General features: G+C 41.7%; 1 protein-coding gene across 4 annotated transcripts in view; it reads right to left on the bottom strand.

The window, feature by feature from the left end:
- Positions 1-40: 40 nt before the first annotated feature.
- myh10 (myosin, heavy chain 10, non-muscle) overlaps positions 41-23,909 on the bottom strand; it is a 76,720-nt gene continuing 52,851 nt past the window's right edge. For all 4 annotated transcript variants that reach the window (XM_075462560.1, XM_075462562.1, XM_075462561.1 and 1 more), the window contains 19 exons: positions 21,256-21,379; positions 19,557-19,728; positions 15,562-15,774; positions 14,336-14,480; positions 14,044-14,250; positions 13,855-13,959; positions 12,697-12,849; positions 11,168-11,416; positions 10,857-11,069; positions 8,139-8,351; positions 7,851-8,012; positions 6,820-6,948; positions 6,643-6,731; positions 4,925-5,048; positions 4,646-4,735; positions 3,632-3,750; positions 3,430-3,538; positions 3,163-3,335; positions 41-2,424 (listed from right to left, as the gene is read on the bottom strand). In XM_075462560.1, coding sequence (XP_075318675.1) covers positions 2,277-2,424; positions 3,163-3,335; positions 3,430-3,538; positions 3,632-3,750; positions 4,646-4,735; positions 4,925-5,048; positions 6,643-6,731; positions 6,820-6,948; positions 7,851-8,012; positions 8,139-8,351; positions 10,857-11,069; positions 11,168-11,416; positions 12,697-12,849; positions 13,855-13,959; positions 14,044-14,250; positions 14,336-14,480; positions 15,562-15,774; positions 19,557-19,728; positions 21,256-21,379 — 2,937 coding nt within the window. In that variant the 3' untranslated portion in view covers positions 41-2,276. The remainder of the gene's footprint in view (positions 2,425-3,162; positions 3,336-3,429; positions 3,539-3,631; positions 3,751-4,645; positions 4,736-4,924; positions 5,049-6,642; positions 6,732-6,819; positions 6,949-7,850; positions 8,013-8,138; positions 8,352-10,856; positions 11,070-11,167; positions 11,417-12,696; positions 12,850-13,854; positions 13,960-14,043; positions 14,251-14,335; positions 14,481-15,561; positions 15,775-19,556; positions 19,729-21,255; positions 21,380-23,909) is intronic.

Here is a 23,909-nt window from a genome sequence, read left to right as displayed (position 1 = left end):
GCATTCAGCTTTGGACCGGCTCCAAAACCAAAACGGCATCACGGTTACAATGAATATGCTTTATTTTCCATTTACAAAAACAAACAAAACGGAAAGAAAAAGAAAAAACAACAAAACAAAAAAAAAACACCGTCTAGAAATACAGGTATACAAGAAGAACCATTATGGGAGTATTTGCAGTCGAACGACTGGTTGTCAACAGCCAGCTGAATAAGAACGATGAGAATACAATAAAACTGAGTTAACTACTCGTGGATGTTAAAGCTTCCAACCAAATTAAATCCTGTGCAGTGACTCAGATCCCCGGGATAATGAAGTGCCGAGCCTTTACCTGAGCGCTCGCAGGGCAAAACATCTTAGTACAAGAAGAATTTGGGGAAATGCAGCGGCACTTCTTCCATTAGTTAATCATTGTACTGTAATACTGGCTTTGACCCAAACGCTCGGTACACAGTGGATACGATACAAAGCAAAGCAAAAATACAAAGAAGAAAAAAAGATAAGTGTTGAATATTTTATTGATGTACCTGTTATCTCCTGGTGTTTTTGTTTTATTCCACATCCGTCATGAAATCCTTGCCCGATTATGTTCTTATTAGTGTCTAAGGCACGTTTAAAGAAGCATACTGTTAAAGTGTTTACATTTGAGAATTGGGGCAAAGGAGTCCGCCCATGCTGACCATATCCAGAAGAAACAAAAAAACCCAGTAAAGTGGAGGTGGAGGAGTACCCGAGCAGGTCACTCTCACACTGTAGTGGTTCAGCTGCTGCTGGGTTTAAAGACGAGCTCGAGATTCTTTTAGAGGACAATCTGTCACCGACAGTGACTAAGTGCTGGAGAAGACCTGGAGGATGTTTGAGGAGTCAAGACTTGAGTAAAAAAAAAAAAAAAAAAATGAATGGCACAAATTACATTCGAGTCACAGACGTAGAAGTTTATATCTGCTGACTTTTGAAAAACTCGGAGAGGCGGTCGCTGCTGTTCTGAGGGCATTTTCCACTAATCAACAAACACTCCATCATCCAACTGGGCGAGGAAAATCTCCCCCAAAATGGCAACTGGGGGATTTATAACAAACAGATGCAATACGTTGAACAAAGATTTATCTTCGTTCCAACAATTTTCTTCCTCGTCAAGACCCGGTGCCTACATTACCCACAATTCAATGTGCCTGCAGTGTAACACACCTACAGAGGTTTGTTTGTCAAAGGGAAATGTCAAAAGTGAAGACTTAAAGGCTTAAAAAGTAGAGAACAGAAAACAGACGTCTTCTTCACCCAGATGACAGCGAGTGTTTGAAAATGCTTTTTAGCCCGTGAACAGCAGTCGGGTGTTGTTGAAACCACCTCGTAGGGTTTGCAAAGATGAGAAACTTGATATTTAATGAGAACACTGAAATGTAGAGCATACATGTTTAATACCCATTTAGTGTCACACCGATAGTGAGTGTCTCTTAGTGCTTCCAGTAAAAGATTCGGCTTCTGTTGGCTTCAGGTTTGATATTTTTCTGTGCAGTTCTGCGCATTTTCCAGCATCGCGGCATCATTTTGCAGCTCAGGCCAATTCACTTCAGAGGCCCGCATCCTTCAAAAGGAACCAAGTAGGAACCAAGCCAGACATTCCTTCATTAAATGTTGAGATGAAGCATCAAAGAAAACAATCAAATTATTTTTCTTCACAGTAATACACGTCCAGTTCGGAGTCCATGGTTTTTTTCTATTGCAAGTCCCGAGAAGTTAGTCGTTTGTGTAGCACTGCAGTGAAGAGGCGAAGCATCCTCACAGGGGGCCCGGAGTGAGTCAGATACGAGATCCCTTTCACACAGAATGGAAAAACTATTCTTCGTAGTCCTGCATTTCCACACAGCAAACTGGATGTGTGTACAGCCCACAACCTTCATCTATATCACGCAGTGTCACATGTATAAAAGCACTTTGTACCTAAGCGTACTTTCTCATTAAGCTGAGCAGATAATGTGACGGTATGTGTGTGTAGGGGGGGGGTTATGTTACGTTGGGTGATAGACGAGCGATGACTAAAAGACAGAGTAAGGCAGAACTGTCCGACTGCTGGAAGCAGAGGTGTTTCTTGAGGCGGGCGGTGTTTTTTCTCTGCCGTGTTAACCGACGCTAAACGCAGAGGCATGCTGCCCGGCTCGAGCTAATATGGCTCACTGCTCCAATCTTCGGACAAGACGAGAGGCGTGAAGAGGACCAGAGACAGGATGGTGGACGCACTGACGATTTCTGATGGAAAAGGGGGGGGGTTGTCGTGTTTACTCGACGCCGGCGGTCTGCGTGTCGTTGAGGTCGCTGGTGCGGCTGTCGGCGTCGTCCTCGGAGACGTCGCCGGAGGCTCCGTCCAGGTTGAGGTTGCGGCGGCCTGAGCGGCCGGAGGAGAAGCTGCTGACCGGGCCGCCACGCCTGCTCACATCAAAGAGACGAGTCAAACCAAGCCTCACACTTACAGTCTTTCTGCTGAGCCAAGCCCATATATTTAGATTTAAAGGGATAGTTCGCCTCTTTTGACATGAAGCTGTATGACATCCCATATCAGCAACATCATTTATGAACATGTTCTTACCCCCTGCTGCGTCCTGTGAGCAGAGTTCCAGCCGAGTTTTGGCGCTGATGAAGGTAGTCCGGCTACTTGGCCCTATTTTCTCTCCCTTCGTATCACTGCCTGCTGCCGACAGCCGCGCCTGTTACTGTGTTTGCTGCACGGTCTACACAGCAGGCAGTGACACGAAGGGAGAGAAAATAGGGCCAAGAGATTGAGAGGTCTGACTTTTTCTGGAGAACCATTTTGTGATACAAATGTATTACTCTTTTGAACACATATTATTTTGAGAAGCAAAACGCTTTATTTTTTAAACCCCAGCCAACTAGCCGGACAACCTTCATCAGCACCAAAACGAGGCTGGAACTCTGCTCACAGGACGCAGCAGGGGGTAAGAAGATGTTCAGAAATGATGTTGCTGATATGGGATGTCATACAGCTTCATGTCAAAAGAGGCGAACTATCCCTTTAAAACGTATCCATCTTTTATTTCCCAAAATTTTAAGCCGTTTCATTAACCACTGAACATGAAGCAAGTATAAAAGTAGTAGAACAAGTGCGTATATTATCTGAGGACATCTCTAACGCAGTCCTCTTCATACCTGAGGCGGTTCTTGAGCGTGTTGACCTCTCGGGTGAGACCCTCACTGGCCTCGGTGGCGTCGTCCAGCTCCCTCTGCAGCTTCCTGCGGGAGGCGTTGGCCCTGGTGGCCTCCTCCTCCGCCTCCTCCAACTGACGCTTCAGCTGCTTCAGTCGAGAGTTGGCCTTCTCCATCTGACAGCGGACGGACACGCGGGGAGACAGCCAGAGACAGCATAAGAAGAATTCAAGTCAACCCAAACCTTTCAAAGTGTTTCTGCTCCTGTACCTGCTCCTTGTACTGGTCGGCATGACGACGCTCATCCTCCACCTGCATCATCACCTCCTTCAGCTTCTTCTCTGTACGCCGGACAATTTTGTTGGCTGCTGCTCTCTCCCTGGAGGTTTTACACAGAAATTACCAACACTTACGCCAACTCAAAGCTACACCCTGGAAGGGTGGTGAGCGAACACCTGAGATGAACACGTACTTGGCTTCCTGCTCGAGCTGCTCCTCCAGCTGCAGGATCTTGGCCTCCAGGGCAGTGATGGATGCCTTAAACTTGGACTTGACAGCCCCTTCCAGCTCTGCCAGTTTGGCTTTCAACTCCTGCATTTGTGATCAAACATTCACTTTTCACTTAAAGGGACAGTTCGCCTCTTTTGACATGAAGCTGTATGACATCCCATTTCAGCAGCATCATTTATGAACATCTTCTTACCCCCTGCTGCGTCCTGTGAGCAGAGTTCCAGCCTCGTTTTGGCGTTGATGAAGGTAGTCCGGCTAGTTGGCTGGGGTTTAAAAAATAAAGCGTTTTGCTTCTCAAAACAATATGCGTTCAAAAGAGTAATACATTTGCATCACAAAATCGTTCTCCAGGAAAAAGTCAGACCTCACAATCACTTGGCCCTATTTTCTCTCCCTTCGTATCACTGCCTGCTGTGCAGACCGAGCAGCAAACACCGTAACAGGTGCGGCTTTTGCTAGGTGGATGAACGCAGTGATATGAAGGGAGAGAAAATAGGGCCAAGCGATTGTGAGGTCTGACTTTTCCTGGAGAACGATTTTGTGATGCAAATGTATTACTCTGTTGAACGCATATTGTTTTGAGAAGCAAAACGCTTTATTTTTTAAACCCCAGCCAACTAGCCGGACTATCTTCATCAGCACCAAAACGAGGCTGGAACTCTGCTCACAGGACGCAGCAGGGGGTAAGAAGATGTTCATAAATGATGTTGCTGATATGGGATGTCATACAGCTTCATGTCAAAAGAGGCGAACTGTCCCTTTAACAACAGAATGAAGTTATCTGAGGACACCAAGTCTCTAAAGTACTATGGTACTAATGTATGCAACGATTACAGGCTAAAGGCAGGCAAGAGATTAAAATAAATACCAAATATTAAAGAATAAGACACAAATCAGCCTCAGTTACTGTAAACAGTCTGGAAATGATTTGTAATCACAGATTCAAATGTTCTGATGTTTTTGAACTGTACGAGACCTTGTTCTGCCGCTCCATCTGTTGCCGAGCGTTCTCACTCTTCTGTGCAGCGCTGCGCTCTGCAGCCAGCTCAATGTTTAGGCCGTCCACCTGAGAAAAGCACAGGCGGGTTCATTCAGGCCAATAACGCGCTTACTTTCTCACCATTATAAAGAGTGTTTGCAGAATTTGTTGCATTTACTTCTTTTCACACACTCACACAAAAAAAGAAACCAAAAAACACTCTTTGGCTATTTTGTGTAAGCATTGTTCAGGATAAAAAAAGGTGTGCAATTCCACCTGCATGGTGGTCTTTCTGAAGCGGTCGTTGAGCAGCTCCATGTTGCCCTGCTCCTCCTCCAGCTCCTCCTCCAGCTGGGCGATTCGAGCCTCCAGCCTCCTCTTCTCCTCCAGCAGTGACGACCTGAAACACGGATTTATATTAACTTCTACTCTGATTCCGCATATTTCAACGGATCCGTATGCTCAGCAGATGTTGTTCTCTTTCAGATACTCTTTAGTGGTTTTGGCTTAACCCATTTAGGCCTAAGACACCTGGAAAAGAATGCCTGTAAAACCTACGGGCGATTTCAGAAAGACCCCCTAAAACCTGAAGTTTTTCTGGAAATTCAGCAATTGTGTCAACACCTACTAAATGATTGATTTCTCAGCTTCTGTAGCAGATAGAAACAAAATTCAAAAAGTATTTGAGAGCTTACACCTGTGGCTTTCTTGGGAAATTGAGTTTATTTACATACACCTTCACGAAAATAGAAAATGTAAAAAGTAAAGTGCAGGAACAGCACTATTTTCCATTAGAAAACAGTAATAAAATAAAATAAAATTTAATTTTATATTTAAATTATTTATTTATATATTTATTTTATCGCCAGTAATCTCTTCGTACTGGCAGCTCAAGGAGCCCATTCACATTCCAGTAAACGTTTCCATCTCCGGCAGTTACGTGGGACCACCTTGCCATCTTTGCTCGAGCTGGAGTCTGAAGTACCTGCTCACTGTATCTATTCGTCTCGGAAACGAGATGCGCCCAAAGCTCCTCAGTAAAAATATGATTAAATGCCTGCAACGGTGTGGCATCTGCAGGTAAATCCACTTTCACCCCTGGTGTGCGGATGAAATCTCTCCGTCGATTACGGTGGTAAATGTCAGTCTTCCACTCACATTCAAACCCTTCAAAATCATCCTCAAACATATGTGCTCGCCATAAATCTCCACCAATTGGGTCAGCACGTTCATCAGCATCATCAAAGCCAAGAAACTCCTCACAATCGCTCCTGGCTGAAAAAGACGTGTACGCTTTCCCGGCCTTAAAAGGTAGAATAACGCAACAGCGCCCCGCGGCTTTAAAGGTAGAAATGCGGCAATGCTTTCCCGGCTTAAATGGGTTAAAAATTTGCTGATATGTGCAAACTAACACGGCGACAGGGTTAATTGTCATACACCGTTTACTCAGTACTATTCGCAGGTGTGCAGGATCAAGTAGTGTCTTCACGTAAATGAGTAAACATCTTAATAATACAAATTAAACTATCTAAACATTTGAGATCTGACCTCTTTTTAAGGTTAATTTAAAATCATTTCCAACAGTGCATGATACGACTGAACTGACTTGGATTAAGCAATACCTCGTATATCCCACAATGGGACAAAGAATCCATAATGTTTAATCATTAGTCATCGTGTGAGAAAAAGGTCGTCGTTCAAAGTTATCGCTGTGAGCAGCAATAACCTGCAGAGCTGAAGAAGCCTCCGTCGGAACATAGTTTAACGTACGCCCACTGTTTTATGCAGCACTGTTCAGTGTGCTGAGCAGCTTTTGCAACATTCTTTTTCGCACAATCAGCTCCAACAGTAACTGTAAAGGAACTGATTTTTGTTTTGCTTTTTGCTAAACAAGCATACCCACAGAGGACCTTCAACAACAACCACAGCTGACCATAAAGTAAGAAAATGTAAATAAATGTGATGAATGTGAAGAAGGCTGCAGTGATACCCACTTCCCAGCAGCACTGTTGGAGATCTCGTCAGCCAGCTCGTCCCTCTCCTGCTCAGCATGCCGCCGTGCCCTCTCTGATGCTGCGTAATCCTACACAGGCACCCACAAATGCAATCAGGCTTCATATTTGACAGATTTCAGGGTTTTTTCTTGAATGAAACACAGCACATTGTCACACCTCCTGCAGCTGCAAGATTTCAGCTTCTAAGCTCTTGAATTTCTTCTCGTTCTCCTTGGACTGGGCGAAGATCTCGTCTCTGGAGGTTCTGGCCTCCTCCAGCTCCCTCTGATAGTCCTTCATCTGAGCCTGCAGAAACAACAGCATCATATACACCACTTAGAATAATAAGTTAGCAGGAAAATACAGCTGCTGTGGTGGAGAAAAGTTGGTCATCATTTCAGGTTATCCTGCAGTGAGAGTTGGGACTTATTTTAAGATAAAAGAAGAGTTTACCGTAAATTCCGCACTATGAGCCGCTACTTTTTCCCAGGCTTTGAGCACCGCGGCTTATAATACGGTGCGGCTAATATATGTTTTTTCCTTTTGTTTTCATGCCGCCAAAAACATTTTGCACCGTAACATTAGACCAATACAATTAAGGAATAGTTCAAAGTGGTCCAATGAAATTGTACGATAAATCAAACACACTTACACTTCTAAATATTTGTAAATCGGTCATTTGTACTCCTCCTCAACATGGAAAACAAACGAAGAAATGCGTATGATGCAGCTTTTAAATTGAAGGCGATCAATGACTTTTCCTGGTAGGCTGCTGTCTTTTTTTAAATTTATTTATTTATTTTTTACCAGCTGTGTTACAGGCACTGTTTAAGAAAAAAAAAAAAAAAAAGCATTTACACCACGTATTTGTGTGTTACCGATAGGTATTTAAGTTAAAACCAGCCGTGTTACAGGCACTGTTCGGGGAAAAAAAGCATTTGCAGAATATATTTGTTTCTGTTACCATATGCATTTAATTAAAAGTTTAAAAATCCTCACGTGTAACATCTTTCTGTGTAAATATCTCATATTACTATGTGGCCACCCGCGGCTTATAATCCGGTGCGGCCTATACAAGTACAGAATGCATTTTCTTTTTAAAATGAGAGGGTGCGGCTTATATTCAGGTGCGCTCTGTAGTCCGGAATTGACGGTATTTGTACTGGTGTGACATCAGTGAGTGTATGAAGGCAAATGTGTGTGTGTACCTGGAGTTTTTTCAGCTGTTTGATGGCTTCATCCCTGCCTTTGTTGGCGGCTTCAATCTGACCCTCCAGCTCATTCAGGTCCATCTCCATCTTCTTCTTTGCAGCAACAGCCAGAGTTCTCTGCTTCCTCTCGTCCTCCAGCTCTGCCTCCATCTCACGTACCTGGAGGAGGAAAACATCACACAACAATTCACTTCATTCAAATGTAGGCCAATTTAAAAAGGCCAACCTGAATATTCATAAGGTAAAATGTTTTGCATATCTGATGGGCCATGAGCCCCTTTGAACCTGTTTGACCAGCGTCCTCTTCTTCTCCTCTCCCTGTTCGTCTCTGGCTAGCAGGTCTCTGTCAAACTGAGCCTTCATGGCCTGCATGTTGACCTCTAGACGCAGTTTGGCATCTTCTGTGGCCTGCAGCTCATCTTCCAGCTCCTCCAGCTGTGTTCTCATCTCTCCTACTTGTTGCTCCAGGGTACGCTTGGACTTCTCCAGTTCATGCACCTATAGAGAGGAATGCAAGTCGTTTACACACTGGAAAAAATCTAAATCTTACCAAGTATATTTGTCTCATTGAGTATCTCATTACACTTAATATCAGACACAACTGCCAAACAAGTTCCATTTCAACCAGATATAGGGACTTGTTTCAATACAATACATCTTGAATATCTTGTTAAGTGAAAAAGTCTTGAAAACATCTTGTTTTGAGTCATATTTCACATGAAACAAGCTTTTTTTTTTTTTCATTTAAAGAGGTTTTTAAGCTAATTTCAAGTTCACTTTTAACTCAAAAGTCCTCAATATCACATCTTATTTCAAGAAATCTTGACAAGCCGATTTTCACTAGTTGGCAGATTTATTTTGCTTATTTCAAGCCAAAATGTCTTTTATTTGTTGTTTTTTTACTTATTTCTGGAGGGGCATTTTTTTCCAGTGCATTGAAAAAAAAAGATGCAGAGAGCAAAAAAAGATAATTACTTTATTTTAGAATTCCTAAGTAGTTTTGACAACAAATGGTTTAAATATGACCTCAACAGAACGGAAATAAACCATTACTTACATATAACAGATATATTGTTCAATAGTAACACTTCATATTCTTGCTCTTGTAATGGAAAATGTTCAACAAGCACTGTTGTGGCCATTTATGTTTTGTAAATCATAAGTTCTATCAATTTAGTTTTCTTTGGGCAGTTAGAATATACTTTAGTTAATTTGGAATCAAAATCTGAAATTCATTTTTATATTTGAAATTGTTTAGATTATTTTGGTAACTTTTAGACCCTCCCATTAATTAGACAGATTAAGAACACACAGTGTTGGAAGGTCTCTTTTTGTTTGTCAAATGTCCGCTGTGAAGACGGGAGGTGGTGGTGGTTAAATGATTTTTTGACCACTTTAAGATCTTGTTAAATCAGATTAAGTTAACTTTCGTTTTTCATCCAAATTGTAAAAAAATCTTTAGTTATTGTTTTGTTCATATTTTTTTTGTCAAAAATAAACTACATATATGTTTTAACAATCAACTCTGAAGTGCGTGCAAGAACAAAACCACCTGCTGCCACCCACGGCCTTTGTTAGAAAATATACTTTGGGAACATTAAGTAAAAAAAAATCATTTTTGGACACGCTTGGACATCGGAAAAGCTTGGAAGATTGGATAATTGGACTTGGAGAAGACGCACAAAGTTCGTGATTAAATGTGACACTTTGTTGGAATGAGCAGAGACACTGAGCTGCAATGTGAAACTTTGTATTGGACCATTATCTGTTGGATCTACTAAAATGAATTTTGTGTTGAAAATGGAGGAACAGGAAGAAATTCAAAAGGAAAGAGAACTCTTTCATTTGATTAAAAGGCGCAGAGCCAAACTTGGCGTCCTGACAAGAAAAAGAAACAACATCCCGGCCCTGTTTTATCCATCTGTGTTACATCGTGAAAGTTAGTGCAGCTTTTCAAAAGACCGCTAAATGGGATCTGTTTCAGTTCATTTCTCAGGTGTAAATCCAGCTTAACAGAAGCTGTTCTCATAGGGAATGGGGCACTAGAAGGAGCTAGAAAGACAAAACATCCAAAACTTATAGTGCAGAGAGAGAATTGCACAACCTTCTTGACATTTGCTGCTGTGTAACCAGCTGAGGTGTCAAGTAACAAAGTACAAATACTTCGTTACTGTACTTAAGTACACTTTTGAGGTATCTGTACTTTACTCCATTACTTATTTTTCTGCCTACTTCTGACTTCTACTCATTACATTTTTACACAAGTATCTGTACTTTCTATCTTAGTGTGTATGCAAAATTGTTGCACTCTCCTACTCCGTGCCATTTTCAGAGCGTTTTAGGTGCTCCGTATGTAGTGATAAAGAGCTCATTTTCGTTTCAGTTTTTGTCTGTCAGCTATGACAAAGGGGGGAACGTGCGTGTGTTGATCTTTTTTCTTTGAATTTTTCAGGCAGTAAGACTTTTTTTTTGTTTTTTTGATGGGACGAACATGAATACCTCACGACCTACCTCTTGAATACTACCTCACGTGTAATTGAATTCCAATAAAGTTTGAGAAAGAACATGCTCCTTGAGTGACTTTGTCTTTGACAGTAATGGTTTTATGATTGTTGTCTTGGGCCACATGTAGAACTAGCCAGTTTTCAAATTAAGCTTGCATTTCATATAGTGGCATCTAATCTTTTTGTGTGTGGTTTTTAAAAAAACATTTTTTAATATTTTTTATTTAAAGGTTACTTTATACTTTAAGTAGGTTTTGGAGCACATACTTTTTCACTTTTACTTGAGTAAAGAGGTCAAGTTGATACTTCAACTTTTACCAGAGTGTTTTTAAACTGCAGTATCTATACTTCTACTTAAGTAACAAATGTGTGTACTTTTGACACCACTGGTAACCAGGCTGTTTTAGATCCAAATAGATTGAATCTAAGCAAATCTTTACGCTCAAAGTTAGCATACGATTTTATGAGCCGGTTCGTTAAAAGGGTCAAGGTCACTCACGTTCTTTCCTACGTCGTCCTTGGAGCTCATCAGGTCCTCCATTTCAGCGCGGAGCTGCTTGTTGAACCTCTCCAGTTCCTCTTTGGCCTCCAAGGCCTCCTCCAGAGCTCTGGTCAGAGACAGAGACTTGGTCTCCTTCTCTCTGGCCTCAGCCTCTGCGCGGTCACGTTCCTCAGCGTAACGAGCAGAGATGGTCTTCTCTTCAGCCAGCATCTAAAGCAGGAAGTTAAAGCAACAGCTTTCAATGCACTGACTGACAGATGTGACCTTGCCGCACCACCTCTGACACTCTTGTGGATGATCCGCTGTACCTGATCAAACTTTTTTTGCTTCTTTTCCAGGTTGGAGACTATCTGTCTCTGGTGGTCCAGATCCACCATCTGGTCATCCAGCTCTTGCTGCAGTCTGTTCTTGGTCTTCTCCATCTTGTCCATGGCCATGGTCTTCTCCTCCAAACGCTGGTTGGTGAGCTCCATGTCCTTCTGGAGTTTTCTTTTCGTCTCCTCCAGACCCTCTATCGCCCCACCATCATCTTCCAGTTTTTTCTTTGTTTCAAAGAGCTGCAGCAAAGACATTTTGTACAAAAGAAATACATGAATATCGGAAAGCATTTATAAATCACCATTTTTCTCTATTATGGTGAAGGTTGTGTGTGTTGATTAATGAGAAGTACGTGCAAATAAACAAGTATTTACCTACAGCTGCACGAGTAAAACTTTTACTACTTCATCTCAAAACAAGGAATGTGTCCATTTTACTGATGTTCTTTCATTTATTATTATAAGCCTTTATAATTTAATATGATTTACAAATGATTTTCAGAAAAGCAGAATATATGTACAAATTAAACAACAGAAAACAAAAAGCCAGAGGCCTAGCAAAACTACCTCAGTATTTAAGGTCCTGAAGTTTATTAGATTTTTTCCAATAGTTGCATTTAGTTTCATGCTTCTTTACATTGTTTTTGACATTTCACAAACCTCTGTTGGTTTGTGTCAACCACATATTTGACCAACAGAGACAAACAAAATGGCAATGAACTTTTCATCTTAAAACACACGCAGTAAATGTGGTGCAACAGTCTGCGTCCTCTCCTCTGATTTTACGGCTCCTGCTTTTTTCTTTACTCTTCTTACACTGGAAAAAATGCCCCTCCAAAAATAAGTTAAAAAAAAAAACAACAAATACGAGACGTTTTTACTTGAAATTAGCAAAATAAATCTGCCAATGGAACTAGTGAAAATCAGCTTGTCAAGATTTCTTGAAATAAGATGTGATATTTAGGACTTTTGAGATAAAAGTGATCTTGAAATTAGCTTAAAAACCTCTTCAAATGTAAAAAAAAAAGCTTGTTTCTTGTGAAATCCAACTCAAAACAATTTGTTTTCAAGACTTTTTCATTTAAGATATTCAAGATGTATTGTCTTCAAACAAGTCCCTATATCTGGCTGATATAGTATGTGTTAGGCAATTGTGTCTTAAAGTGTAATGAGATATTTGGACTAGAAATGAGACAAATATACTTGGTAAGACTGATTTTTTCCAGTGTAGACCTCACTGCTCACGGCAGGCTTCACTTATCCAAATGTACATACATTTAGAATCTGTCCCACATATCTTGAACTGACTCAGATTTTCACTAAGGGTCTTTAATTTGCTGCAAAGTGGGACTGAGTTCCAGCTGTCCGCATGTTACTCTGCACCTCAACAACAGGTGCTCACAGCTGAAAAGCAGCTGGAAACTTCAGCCTGGCCTTCCTTTTGGCACCGGTCCCTGAACAGTGCACCTGCCTTATTCTATCCACGTGTGTTAGACCTGCAGATGTCCGCGGGTGTGTACCTGAGCCTGCACTGTCTGCAGCTGTTTCTCCAGGCCGCGTCGGGCCTCCTCTTCTTCCTCTTGCTGCTCCAGCAAGTTATTCTTGTCCACTTCCAGCTGGCGGATCTGGGCGCTAAGGTTCAGCTTCTGACGCGTCTCCTCCTGCCGCAGCTCCTACACACAGGAGCAAAGCCAGAAATAAGTGAAAGAGAAAAGAGAAGAAAGAAAGGAGGAAGACATGTTCATCACCCCGCAGGCAGTTTTACATCGTCAAGCTTAACGGGATGATTTTCACACTTCTGATGTGGGGAATCTATCTATTTCTACATGAGATGACGCATTCTTTTGCCATAATGTAGCAGTCACCTGTGTAAACAATATTTCAGGAGATGCCTATAGCAGGGTGCTTGCTCTTTTTCCAAATTAAAATTCCAGACTTTTTCCAGACTTTTTTAAAACTGATACTTTTTTTCCCCACAAGACCTTAACTTTATGTACTTGTAACTCGTGTGCCTACTTCATTGGTTGAGATTGTACCAACTGTGTTTATTATTCATTTTTATAGGCTAGTATTCAATGAACAAATGCATTATTCACAGTAAATTATGCTTTTACTGATGAAAACGTTTCAAAACATGAAAATCACAAGTACATGAATTTCACATCAAACAAGTGTCACAAAAACTATCTATAAAAAAAAATGAATGGATGGATGAATGTATGTAGAATTCAGTCTCTTCACTCACATCTCATCCCATTAGGCTAATACAGTACGTGACCAGTTAGTAAAATGATAGTTTTATAGCCTACCTTCCTATTTCTCATTTCACAATGCCTTTGAGCATACTGTAACATTCTACCATACATTTATTTCCATACTTTATTAAGACTTTCACACAAAATTCAAGACTTTTCAAGGTCTGGAAAACAGTGCTTCAAAATTCCATACTTATTAAGACTTTAAAGACTTGCGCAGGCACCCTGCTATAGGTATTCTGCTTGAAGGCCTCTGCCCTTTCTTCGGATATGTTGGCAACACTTGTACCATCCTGTTAACCCGTGTAACTTCTGTAGTATTCCCCATATATCAGATACTGAGAAAAACATTGTCGTGCCAGGGTGACTTCCCATAACTTTCAACTTTGGACAGAAAATGGTGGAGTTGATTTTCCTTCAAACCTCAGAGTCTTGAAGTTTGCTGTTCAGGTTCTCCACTTCTTTGGTCAGTTTGACACCCTTCCTCTCCGCCTCCTCGAGCAAAGCAGAAATGTTGTCGAGTTCCGTCTAAGAAACGAAAAATAGGCCTCGTGAAAATTCTCTCATATTTTCGTGTCATGAAAAGCTGCGGTGTGTCCGCGGAGGCATTACCTGCAGCTTCTGCGAGCGATCAGTCAGCTCTCCCTTTGCCCGCTCGACCTCGGTGGCCCTGGCCATGAACTCCTGCAGCTGACCCTCCAGCTTCTTTCGCTTGTATTCGGATTCTGTCTTCACCTGCTGCAGACTCTTCACTTCACAGGACAGCTCTTTGTTATCGCTCTCCAAACCCTGTTTGTTCTTCTCCAGGTTGGCCTTGAACTGCACAGAATAAGAGCAATGTTTTTTTTGAGCAATTCTTGTGCAAATAAGCAAATAAAAGCTCCCCCAGGTACGACCCACCCACCCTCTTAGCCTGTTCCAGCTGTTCAGACAGTTCCTCCAGCGCCGTGACGTGCCTCTGCCTCATGTCCTGGATCTGAGCGTCGTGGTTTTTGGCCTCCTCATCTATCGCCTTCTTCAGCTCTGCCACCTCCTGCTCTCGCTTGGATCTGGAGTTCAGACAGAAAGAACAAGACCGCATTATATAGAGTAAATGGGTCAACCTCGTGTGCTCGCCTTGGCTTAATTCAGTTCAAGGTTCTCCATCGTATCTTTTACAGTAAAGTCAGACTCTCTGAGATCTATCCGAATATCAGTGCAACATGTGAGCGTTGTCATATAGCAAAGGCCGACTCGGCCCATGTGTTCTGGTCCTGTAATGAACTATATCATTTTTTGGACTACAATATTTCAAACGTTATCCGAAGCTTTTAACAGAGATATCCAGCCCAGTGCTGAAATGGCTATATTTGGAGTCCCAGGGGAGGGTATACCAATGACAAATAAAATTTAAAACGTGCTTGCTTTTTCAGCTCTCCTTGCCCAGAGAAGAATCCTACTGGAGTGGAAATCAGCACATCCACCCAAAGCCTCCTCCTGGTTGAAAGACCTGACTCTATTCCTTAAATTAGAAAAGATCAAATATTGCCTTAGAGGATCGACCCAAAAATTCCATGAAACTTGGGCCCCACTTTTATCTTATTTTGAGGAGCTTGAAGCCCTCCCACATGACTGAAAAGTAAACAGGAATGAAGACTCAGGGACATCAGAAGACCTGTGTAGTGACAATTAAAGAAAGCAAATAGTCTACTGGTACTTCCCTGAATATCCACCTTTTCTTTATTTTATTTATTCTATTTTTATTTTATATCATTATTGTCTTTTCTATTATTTTAATCTTGTATATTTTCATGTCTGTAACTTTTTTTTCTAGTGTAACATTTGGGGTGTACTTTTCACTCACTGTTTATTTTTTATTATTCAGCTTTTTTTTTGTATAGACAGCATGAAGAAAATAAGAAAAATATGTATGTGGAATAACTTTGATCAATGCTCATTCTCTCAAATAAAAAAAAGTTTAAGAATTTAGAGGTTAATGTTAATTTCATGTAGTTAAGAGTCAATTAATACTGTGACTCCTGAAAGCAGCCTTTTTTCATAATATGCAGTCCCACTCCCAGTGTCTTTGATGTGTGAAAGTCAGTGGAGTTCCCCTGTCCTCTCATTGATGGCACAGCTTAGATTAGGCACCTGAGTTCCTGCTGGGCAGCTGTTGTATCTAGCGTGTCCTCCAGCTCCGTCTTCAGAGCCTCCAGCTCCTCGCTCAGATCCCTCTTCAGCTTTTCAGCTTTGCTTCGACACATTTTCTCTGCTTCCAGATCCTCCTGCAGCTCGGCTAACTGGGCCAGCAGCTCGCGAACCTGTTTCAAGGCGTTGTTCTTCTGGACGGCTTCTTCGTCACTCCTGGGTGGGAGAAACACACGCATGCAAGTTGTTTTTTTTTTTTTTTTAGTTTTAGACCAGAAGATGAAAACATACAGCTCAAGCATGAGCATAATGAAAAGAGTGTGATGAGAACGACTTGAAACAGCTTAAAACCTGCATGCCCGCACATTATTCGTACGTTACTTATCATAACAGTCCAGTGGGATATTTTTTTCTCTTCTAAATGACAGGCAGTGATGCAACAGCGTTTACAGGTCTCGCAACTTTACCTTTACAGCAAATAAAAACTTTTCCCACTTTAAAAAACATTTCACACAACACTTCGTCCTAAATCAGAACTTTAAACTTCATTTAAAAAGTCTTGATAAAGATTTATTGCCGCTGACAGGGGATCATTTCCATTTTTTCGTTTCATTTATCACATTTCATTAATCAAAAAAAAAAAAAGTGGTTTTTTTTAAATATTTGAAGATTTTAATTTTTTTCCTCAGCTATCTGAGAATATTTGTCCTTACAAGACGACACAAGTGCAACAAAGAACAGTGAAGTTATATCATGAGCGACTATCCAACCTTGGATTGCTAAAGTTGATGACAAATTAAACAAAAGAAGTCTGTGATGGACTGGCGGACTGTCCAGGGTGAACCCCGCCTCTCGCCTGATGAGCGCTGGGATAGGCTGCAGACCCCCCGCGACCCGACCGACGGATTCAGCGGGTGTAGAAAATGGATGGATGGTGGAAGTCTATGATGTAGTTGTTTTTTTTTTCTGACATGAAACCACCAGTGCACACATGGTGGCAGTGTGGCGAACGGTTATCTGCTGAAACTGCCCTCACAGACGGAGGGAAACGGCCATCAAACTGTTCATTTGTTTGCAGGTGGGTGTGTGGCCTAGCCTAGAAACCTAGACGCCCCTAGCGACCGCAAATTCAATTTGCTCCCGGGCTAGTCTAGTCAGTTGTGGTCGTTTTGCGAGGCTGAAAATCGAAACTTAATCGGGCCAATCAAATAGTGAGGAGCGGGGTCGGAGGCCGGGCTACCTAGTGACGACAGAGGTGCTACGTTTCAGTTTGTAGTTCCAGAGAGAGGTAAACAATGGCTGCGCCCAGCAAACAGTCTTTCGATTTGGCTTTGGCAGCGACTCTAGAAGATTTAAATATAAATTTTTCTTTGCGAGACGAACAGATAACTGCACTTGAAAAAAAAAGGACGTTTTCGGAGATTTTCCCACCGGGTACGTCGCGCTGACTACGTAATCCTTCTTCATCGCTCTGATTGGTTGTTGTGCCATCCTATTGGGTGGCGTTGAGTGCAGAGGCAACTTAACAGACAACCGTTTATCCCGCCCACACTGCTATCCAGCGTCACTAGACCCCTGCACAGCTTTTTGCTGTAGGGGTCTGGCTTGCTAGGCTATGTGTGGCCAGGAAGTCCTCCTGCTGGCTCCAGCTCTCCTGTGAGATGCAAGTAAAAAAAAAAATCCACCGCTGCAAACACTGAATGTCACACTAACTCAGTTTTATAATTAACTGAATGTTGCTGCTTTGATTAAAAGCATCGATGACTTCCATAGAAATGCGGTGCCCCACTTTCCAAACAGAGATGATACGCTTGTTCTCGGAGTAGCTGGCGAGTTCAAGAGGAGGCGCATCAACTTTAATGAAAGTGTAATTACCAGCGGCTGCGACTAAACTGAGGACTGCGTGGCGTGAAATCAATCAAGCAGTTGTTTATCGTCGAGCTCCGTGTCCGGTTCATTGGTCTCATGAAAGCAGGAAAACGACTGATTCCCACATTAAAATGATTTGAGGGGAATGTTTTACCACAGCTGCACAGATGTTTACCTCATTCTCTCAGCATTATGACTGAAAAGAAAAAAGTCATGACGGAAACTGGACGGTTAAAAATAGCAAAGATTTAGGTCTCTTCCAGCCAGGAATAGAGTTGTTTTTCACCTTCAGTAAAAAAATGAATAAAAAAAATCTACAAACTACAAACAAAAGGCTGAAGAAACGAGGCTTTTTCGTCAGTTCGCTGTAATCAGACAGGGCTGTCTCCAAAGTAAAGGTCTCAGAAAGTATCATTACAGGATCAGAGCACATGCACATGTGGGCTGAAACACTAAGAAACAGCTTTAAGTCCCAGCTGGGTCTGTTGGTTTAATGTCTATTTTACAGTATTGTTGTCGTGGAAACGGCCCGTAGGACCGCTCTGCTCAGAAATATCTGAGGCTGCAAACTTCTCACCGTGCTGAGATATGTTAAATTCTATGGCTAATAGAATAGGTAATAGGAAACAATCTTGTTTGTGCAAAAATACAATTTTATGTCTGTTCTCTCTTTGGCAATGTGGTTGATGCGGCTAACGAAATTGGGACAAATTACGTGTTTTTGCTCGTAAAAAGAAAAAGAAAAGAAAAAAAGTCCCAAGATACTAGCTGAAATTGGTTCTCTGCTAATTTGGGTGTTAGAAGTAGAAACAACACAGGTTCCCCCCTTTAAGCTAGATGCCTTTTCAATACTTTGATTTATAGGTCAATGTTAAATGGTTTATGGAAAAAATAAAAGGAGATTCGGGAGTAAAGGTTATCAGATACAACAGAAAATGGGATTTTTCCCAACTGAATGCGACTCAGGTTCTGCTCAGGAACACTACCGATGTAAAATGGAATTGTGTGAAGGACGGAACAGAACTGCATCACACCCAGAAAACAGTTGGACTGCATCTGGTGGAACTCAGGGGTTGCTGACAAATGTTGGCTCATTTGGAGACAACGCGGTGGTGTGGTAGTAGGGTTGCAAAATTCCCGGAATTTTCAAAGACGGAAACTTTCCATGGGAATTTATGGGAATAAACTGGGAATTTTCAAAATTGAAGGTTGGCTCTTCTAGGGAACTTAAATATAGTTGAGGAAAGTATATTTGAGCATAATCATGACTTGAATCTGAGGCCCTTGCACCTGTAGCCTCCATCATCCTCCAAATCCGACCATCATCAGCCGCCTCCGAGTGCAATTGGTCACTGTTTGGCGATGCCCACACAGAGGTTTGCAACAGGCTCACAAATGTGAGAGTGGAAAAGCTGGTTGGCATTCGGGCAAACCTAAGGCTCTTTGAGCCTGACACAGAGCCGTCCTCAACAAGGCTGGAAAGTGACACTGAAGAGGAAGACTCAGAGTTGGATGTTGAGGAAGAGTCTATTGACTGAGCAAAAATGCAGAGGATTGCTTGAAGGAAGATTTGCATGTTTAATGGGACGTTTTGGAGGAAGAGTGGCATTTTTCATTTAACATTTTGAATGGGACTTTGTGGAGATTTTTGAATGAGTGGGGTTAGGGGATGGGTAATATTAAACCCAACACTCCCGTTTCTGTTCATCCATGAAACAAGTAATTAGAACGTGTTCTACTCTACTTACAAATAAATCTGTTGAAATATCTGTTGAAAACATTTTGTATGGATGTTTTCTTATGACTTCTGTTTATATTTATGCTTGGATATAATATATTCCCAGTTAGTTCTCCTCAATTCCCATTAGTTCCCATAATTCCCATGGAAAGTTTCCAATATGGAATATATCCAAAATTCCCAAGCTTAACTTCCCATGGAAATTTACCGGAAATTGTCGGCCCCTTTGCAACTCTATGTGGTCGTGTCAGCACCTCACAGCAAGAAGGTTCACAGTTTAAGTCTCAGCTGGTCGTTTAACTCGTTCCTTTTATGTGTTGGTCTTGTGATGGAATGGTGACAACAGGATAAAACTTGTATAGAAAAATGAATGAATGATGTGGGGAGTGACCTGGCCAAAGCAGCCTGTAGCTCCTCCTCCTTTTTGGTCAGCTGCATCTTCAGCTCCTCGATCTGAGCCTGAAGCTCCGCAATCTGGTCCTGCAGGTCGGTCGTCTCAGCATCCAGTTTCCGCTTGGCCTTCTCCAGCTCCTGCCGTGTTTTCTCCTCCTTCTTTAAACGTTCTGAAGGCAGATACGACCACACTTTTCCGTCAACTTTTTTTTTTATCTCAAGAGGAAAATGAATAAAGTCACAAGTTACAGCGCAGTCGTACAAGGCGGGCAGTTCGCCGACAACACAGGCATTTCATTCTCAAAACAGCCTGACACAATTAACAGTAATCATATTAGCTGCCTTGAAGCTCATTATTTCAGACACTGACTTTACAAAATCAGGTTTCATTTGCACTCACACGAGGTGTCCTATAACTGAACTCGCCTCCTGACTGGAACACCTAAGAGGGAGCACATCACTCTCATTTCAGCCTCCCTCCACTGGCTGCCTGTGCACTTTAGAGTCCATTTTAAGATTCTTTTATTTGTTTTTAAATCTTTAAACGGACTCTGGGCGCCGCCTTACCTCTCTGAGCTGCTCCTGCCCGGTGCCTCAGGTCAGCTGATCAGCTGCTCCTGGAGGCACCGAGGGCTAAACGGAGGCTCAGAGGAGACGGAGCCTTTTCCGCTGCCGGTCCTAAACTGTGGAACGACCTCCCATTGCACATCAGACAAGCCCCTTCACTGTCCATTTTTAAAACACGTCTTAGGCTACCTTTACACGGAAACGATCTGAAACCAAAATGCAAAAGTGGCGTTTCGTTTTCACTTTTAAATCTGCATTTAGACGAGCGTTTTAGGGTGAAAATCTGCGTGCATACGGAAACGCTAAAGTGTGACACGTTTCATATTTATCGATGCAGTAAACACGCCAGATGGCTAGGTGGCAACACTACCAAGACCAAGTTTGGTCTGTTCTTTACTACTCTCGCTCATCATTGCTGTTATCTGATGAAATGACTCTTGAACGTCAATTACCCGCGCCTAAGGCGAGTTGAAAGTCCGCAGGGACGGACATGTTGATAGCCTACTGATGTGTTTCCCACGGTTTCCTGGCGCTTTATTATGCTTGTCACGTCATTTCTATGTGATGAGAAACACAGTTTTGCGTTTTTCATCCTTTACACGGTGGCGCGACAGTGGAGCGTTTTCAAGAATTCCACTCTGGAGGGCGGTTTCACTTTTTTGCGTTTTCATGCCCCCAAAACGCCGTTTCCATCTAAACGATATAGTGCATCCGCAAAAAGGTTTTGCGTTTTTAACCCGTTTTCGTTTCCGTGTAAAGTGCCCCTAAAAACCCATTTTTATTCCCTGGCTTTTAACCCAGCATGAGACTCTGTTTCTGTTATTGTTTTAATTGTTTTAATATTGTTATTGTTTATTTTTGTTTTTACATTGTTCTTATGTTTTATGCCTTTATATTTCGTGTTCTTACTCATGTACAGCACTTAGTATCAGCCACGGCTGTTTTAAAAGGGCTTTATAAATAAAGTTGAGTTGAGCTGAACTGTTATTTTTTAGTCCTACATAATTACTCTACTCTCTCTCTCTTGCAGCAGCAGCAGTTGACCCCGGCTCATTGATCTGTTTGGCAGCCTGTTTAGTGTTTGTCCCACAAATCGCGTCCTACTCTCTGCTCGCTCAGAGTCTCTTTACCTTCAAGATCGACCATCATCATCTCCTGCTTGTTCTTGACCTTTCCGAGATTCTTTGCTTTCTCCTCTTCCTCTGTTAGCTGGGAGGTCATCTCAGCAATCCTGTCCTCCAGCATCTTCTTCTCCTGTTGGGTAAAAAAAAAAGAAAAGAAGAAGAAGTGTGGTTTGGTATTTAAGACAAACTACTAGTTTTTGTGTTAGGTGAAATGGTTTGACTACTTATCTAACAAAAAAAAAAAAAAAAGCACTGTTGCTTCATTAAACACTAAAGCCAAAGTCTTCCTCTATAGCTCTGTGATGCTACAAGCTGGATGGCATCAGTGTGTTGATAGATTGGAGACAGCCGGCAGCTTTTTTTAAATGGAAGGTTGATGTAGTAATGAAGTAGAATATGTTTCGTTTTAATTGAGAATTCTTCTGTGTGATCACAATAAAACGGCACCAGGTTACAATGCCCTTTATTTCTGTCGAAGGAAATCAAAGAATAAAGTGCTTCAGGCTACAAAAAAACTGAGCAGATCTTACAGCATATCATTTTAACGCACCAGATTATAAAGTCCCCAACTTCTTCTCCCGCTTTCTTTCCCCCTTTGACACGACGCAAAATAATTGTGCATCAGATTAAACAATATTTGTGATTTTGAAAATGAAAACAGATGCACCAGGTTCAACAACGGGGAAGCAACAAGGTAATACTTCCAGGAATTTCATGATTTTCTACCCAACAGATTTACCTGTTCCCATTGCTGATGCATGTGAAATACCCATTTCACAACATTTAGTATTTAGTTTGGAGTGTTTTCTAGATCATGTACACCCACTAAAACAAAGCAATTAAGGCTGTGTTGGTCTATAGGCAATTTTACGCGACAAACCCTTGGTGGCGCCATTACCCTCCACAAATGCACTTCATTTCCACCGGAAGTAGTTTGCGCAGCGTTTGCCAATGTAAACAGATGATGCTAGCTTTGACAGCCCACTCGCAGATCGTATAGCTAATAATGTCCTTACAATGGGAACAGAGTTTAAATACGTTAACTGGAGATAGAGTTACTATCCCCCACCCGAATTCGGTGCAGGACTGGGAGGATAACGTGACCCAACATAACATAGAAGTACCCTACGACCAAGGCTTTGTTCAGGAGCATATCACAAGGCTGCGTACATTTTACTTTTCCCACATGCTCCCGAAAATCGTTGATGATTTTGTTGAGGGAAGGTTACAGTTCTGCAGTAAATATCTCAGCATTTTAAAACCAAAATGAACTGCCCTATGTAGGTGCCCAAGGGTGCCAACAGATGTCTGTTGTTTACATAATGTAATATAATGTTGAATATATTGTTGTACAAAATTGAAAATAAAGGTTGATGTAATTTCATTTCAATATTGCACTGAACTACGATCATGAGTGCCCTATCTTCCTTAGAATGTTACAATTTCTTTTAACACAGTTCATTCATAGTAAACTCATACTTTACATTAATAACACTGGATTAATTAATTGTATTGAGGAAATGAAACAAATGGCTTCAACTAGAAAGATCATGTATTTAATCCTAACAGGTATTAAAAAGTGAAATACAAAACGACCCCACACAATTACATCACTATAATAATAATTTACAATATTAACTGTTAAACATGTACTATGCACACAGGCAAGATTCTAAACCTCATGAGGCATTCTGATCAGTGGACTTCTCAGGTTAACTAGGCCAGCACAGATGGTCAAGATGTTGTCCAGTTTACGTGCCATGATGGGAATGGTCTGAGATAAAATCTTATAGATCTTCAGTCTCTGGATTGCTCTTTCCACATGTATGCGGACATTTGTCAAAGCACTCTATCCAACCACTCGTTCAAGTGCTTTCTTGAGTTTGTACAGCCGACTACTGCACATGTCGTTCCCGAACCACTTTTCCTCTTAAGGTTTTCCATCCTTTTTCTCACTGCGTCGATATCGGAGCTAGCTAAGACGGGAGGGGAGAGCATCGACGGGAGGAGTTTAGGAAGTAGAGCGGAAACGGGTCGAAAACTTGCCTGTAGGTTCTGATTAGCACAACTTTCTGCACTTCCCTTCTTGACCAAAGCGGTTGCAGTGCTGGTGCTAGACCCAGTTCTAAGTTGGTTCTAGCTAAGAACTGGTTTCACCAGAGGCACATCATTATCTTACTTTAAACATCTCTTCCAAAACAACCTCCCTCCAGCGTATTCTGGATTTCTCTAGAGCAGTGGTTTTCAAAGTGGGGGGCCGCCAGGGGGCGCCTCAGCAAATTGAGTGAAGATAAGAAAAAAATGCAAAAATAAAAAAAGAGAATTCAATTTTTTTTAAACATCATTATAAAAAAAGGGTCACATTTTTTTTTTTTTTTAATCAGTATTGTAAAATAGAATTTATAATAATATATCATATCGAAATGTTATTTGCCATGCTTGTCTTTCTGATTGGCTGCCAGTCAAAACATCGCAGACCTGGCGGTTTGCGCCTGTTCTCAAGCTGCTCTGCTCCTCAAGCTAGCGTGTAGGTAGCTTAGCCAAAATTTAGCCAAGATTTTTGACTTGGAAGACACTGAAAGAACTGGCCAACTAAAATCAGAAAGTATGAGGCAGCATACATTAAGTTTGGCTTTACAGCCTTACAGAAAAATGGCCAC

Source organism: Odontesthes bonariensis, chromosome 4 (genome assembly GCF_027942865.1).
Source record: "Odontesthes bonariensis isolate fOdoBon6 chromosome 4, fOdoBon6.hap1, whole genome shotgun sequence".
Classification (NCBI taxonomy): Eukaryota; Metazoa; Chordata; class Actinopteri; order Atheriniformes; family Atherinopsidae; genus Odontesthes; species Odontesthes bonariensis.
This window is presented reverse-complemented; position numbering and strand designations above follow the sequence as displayed.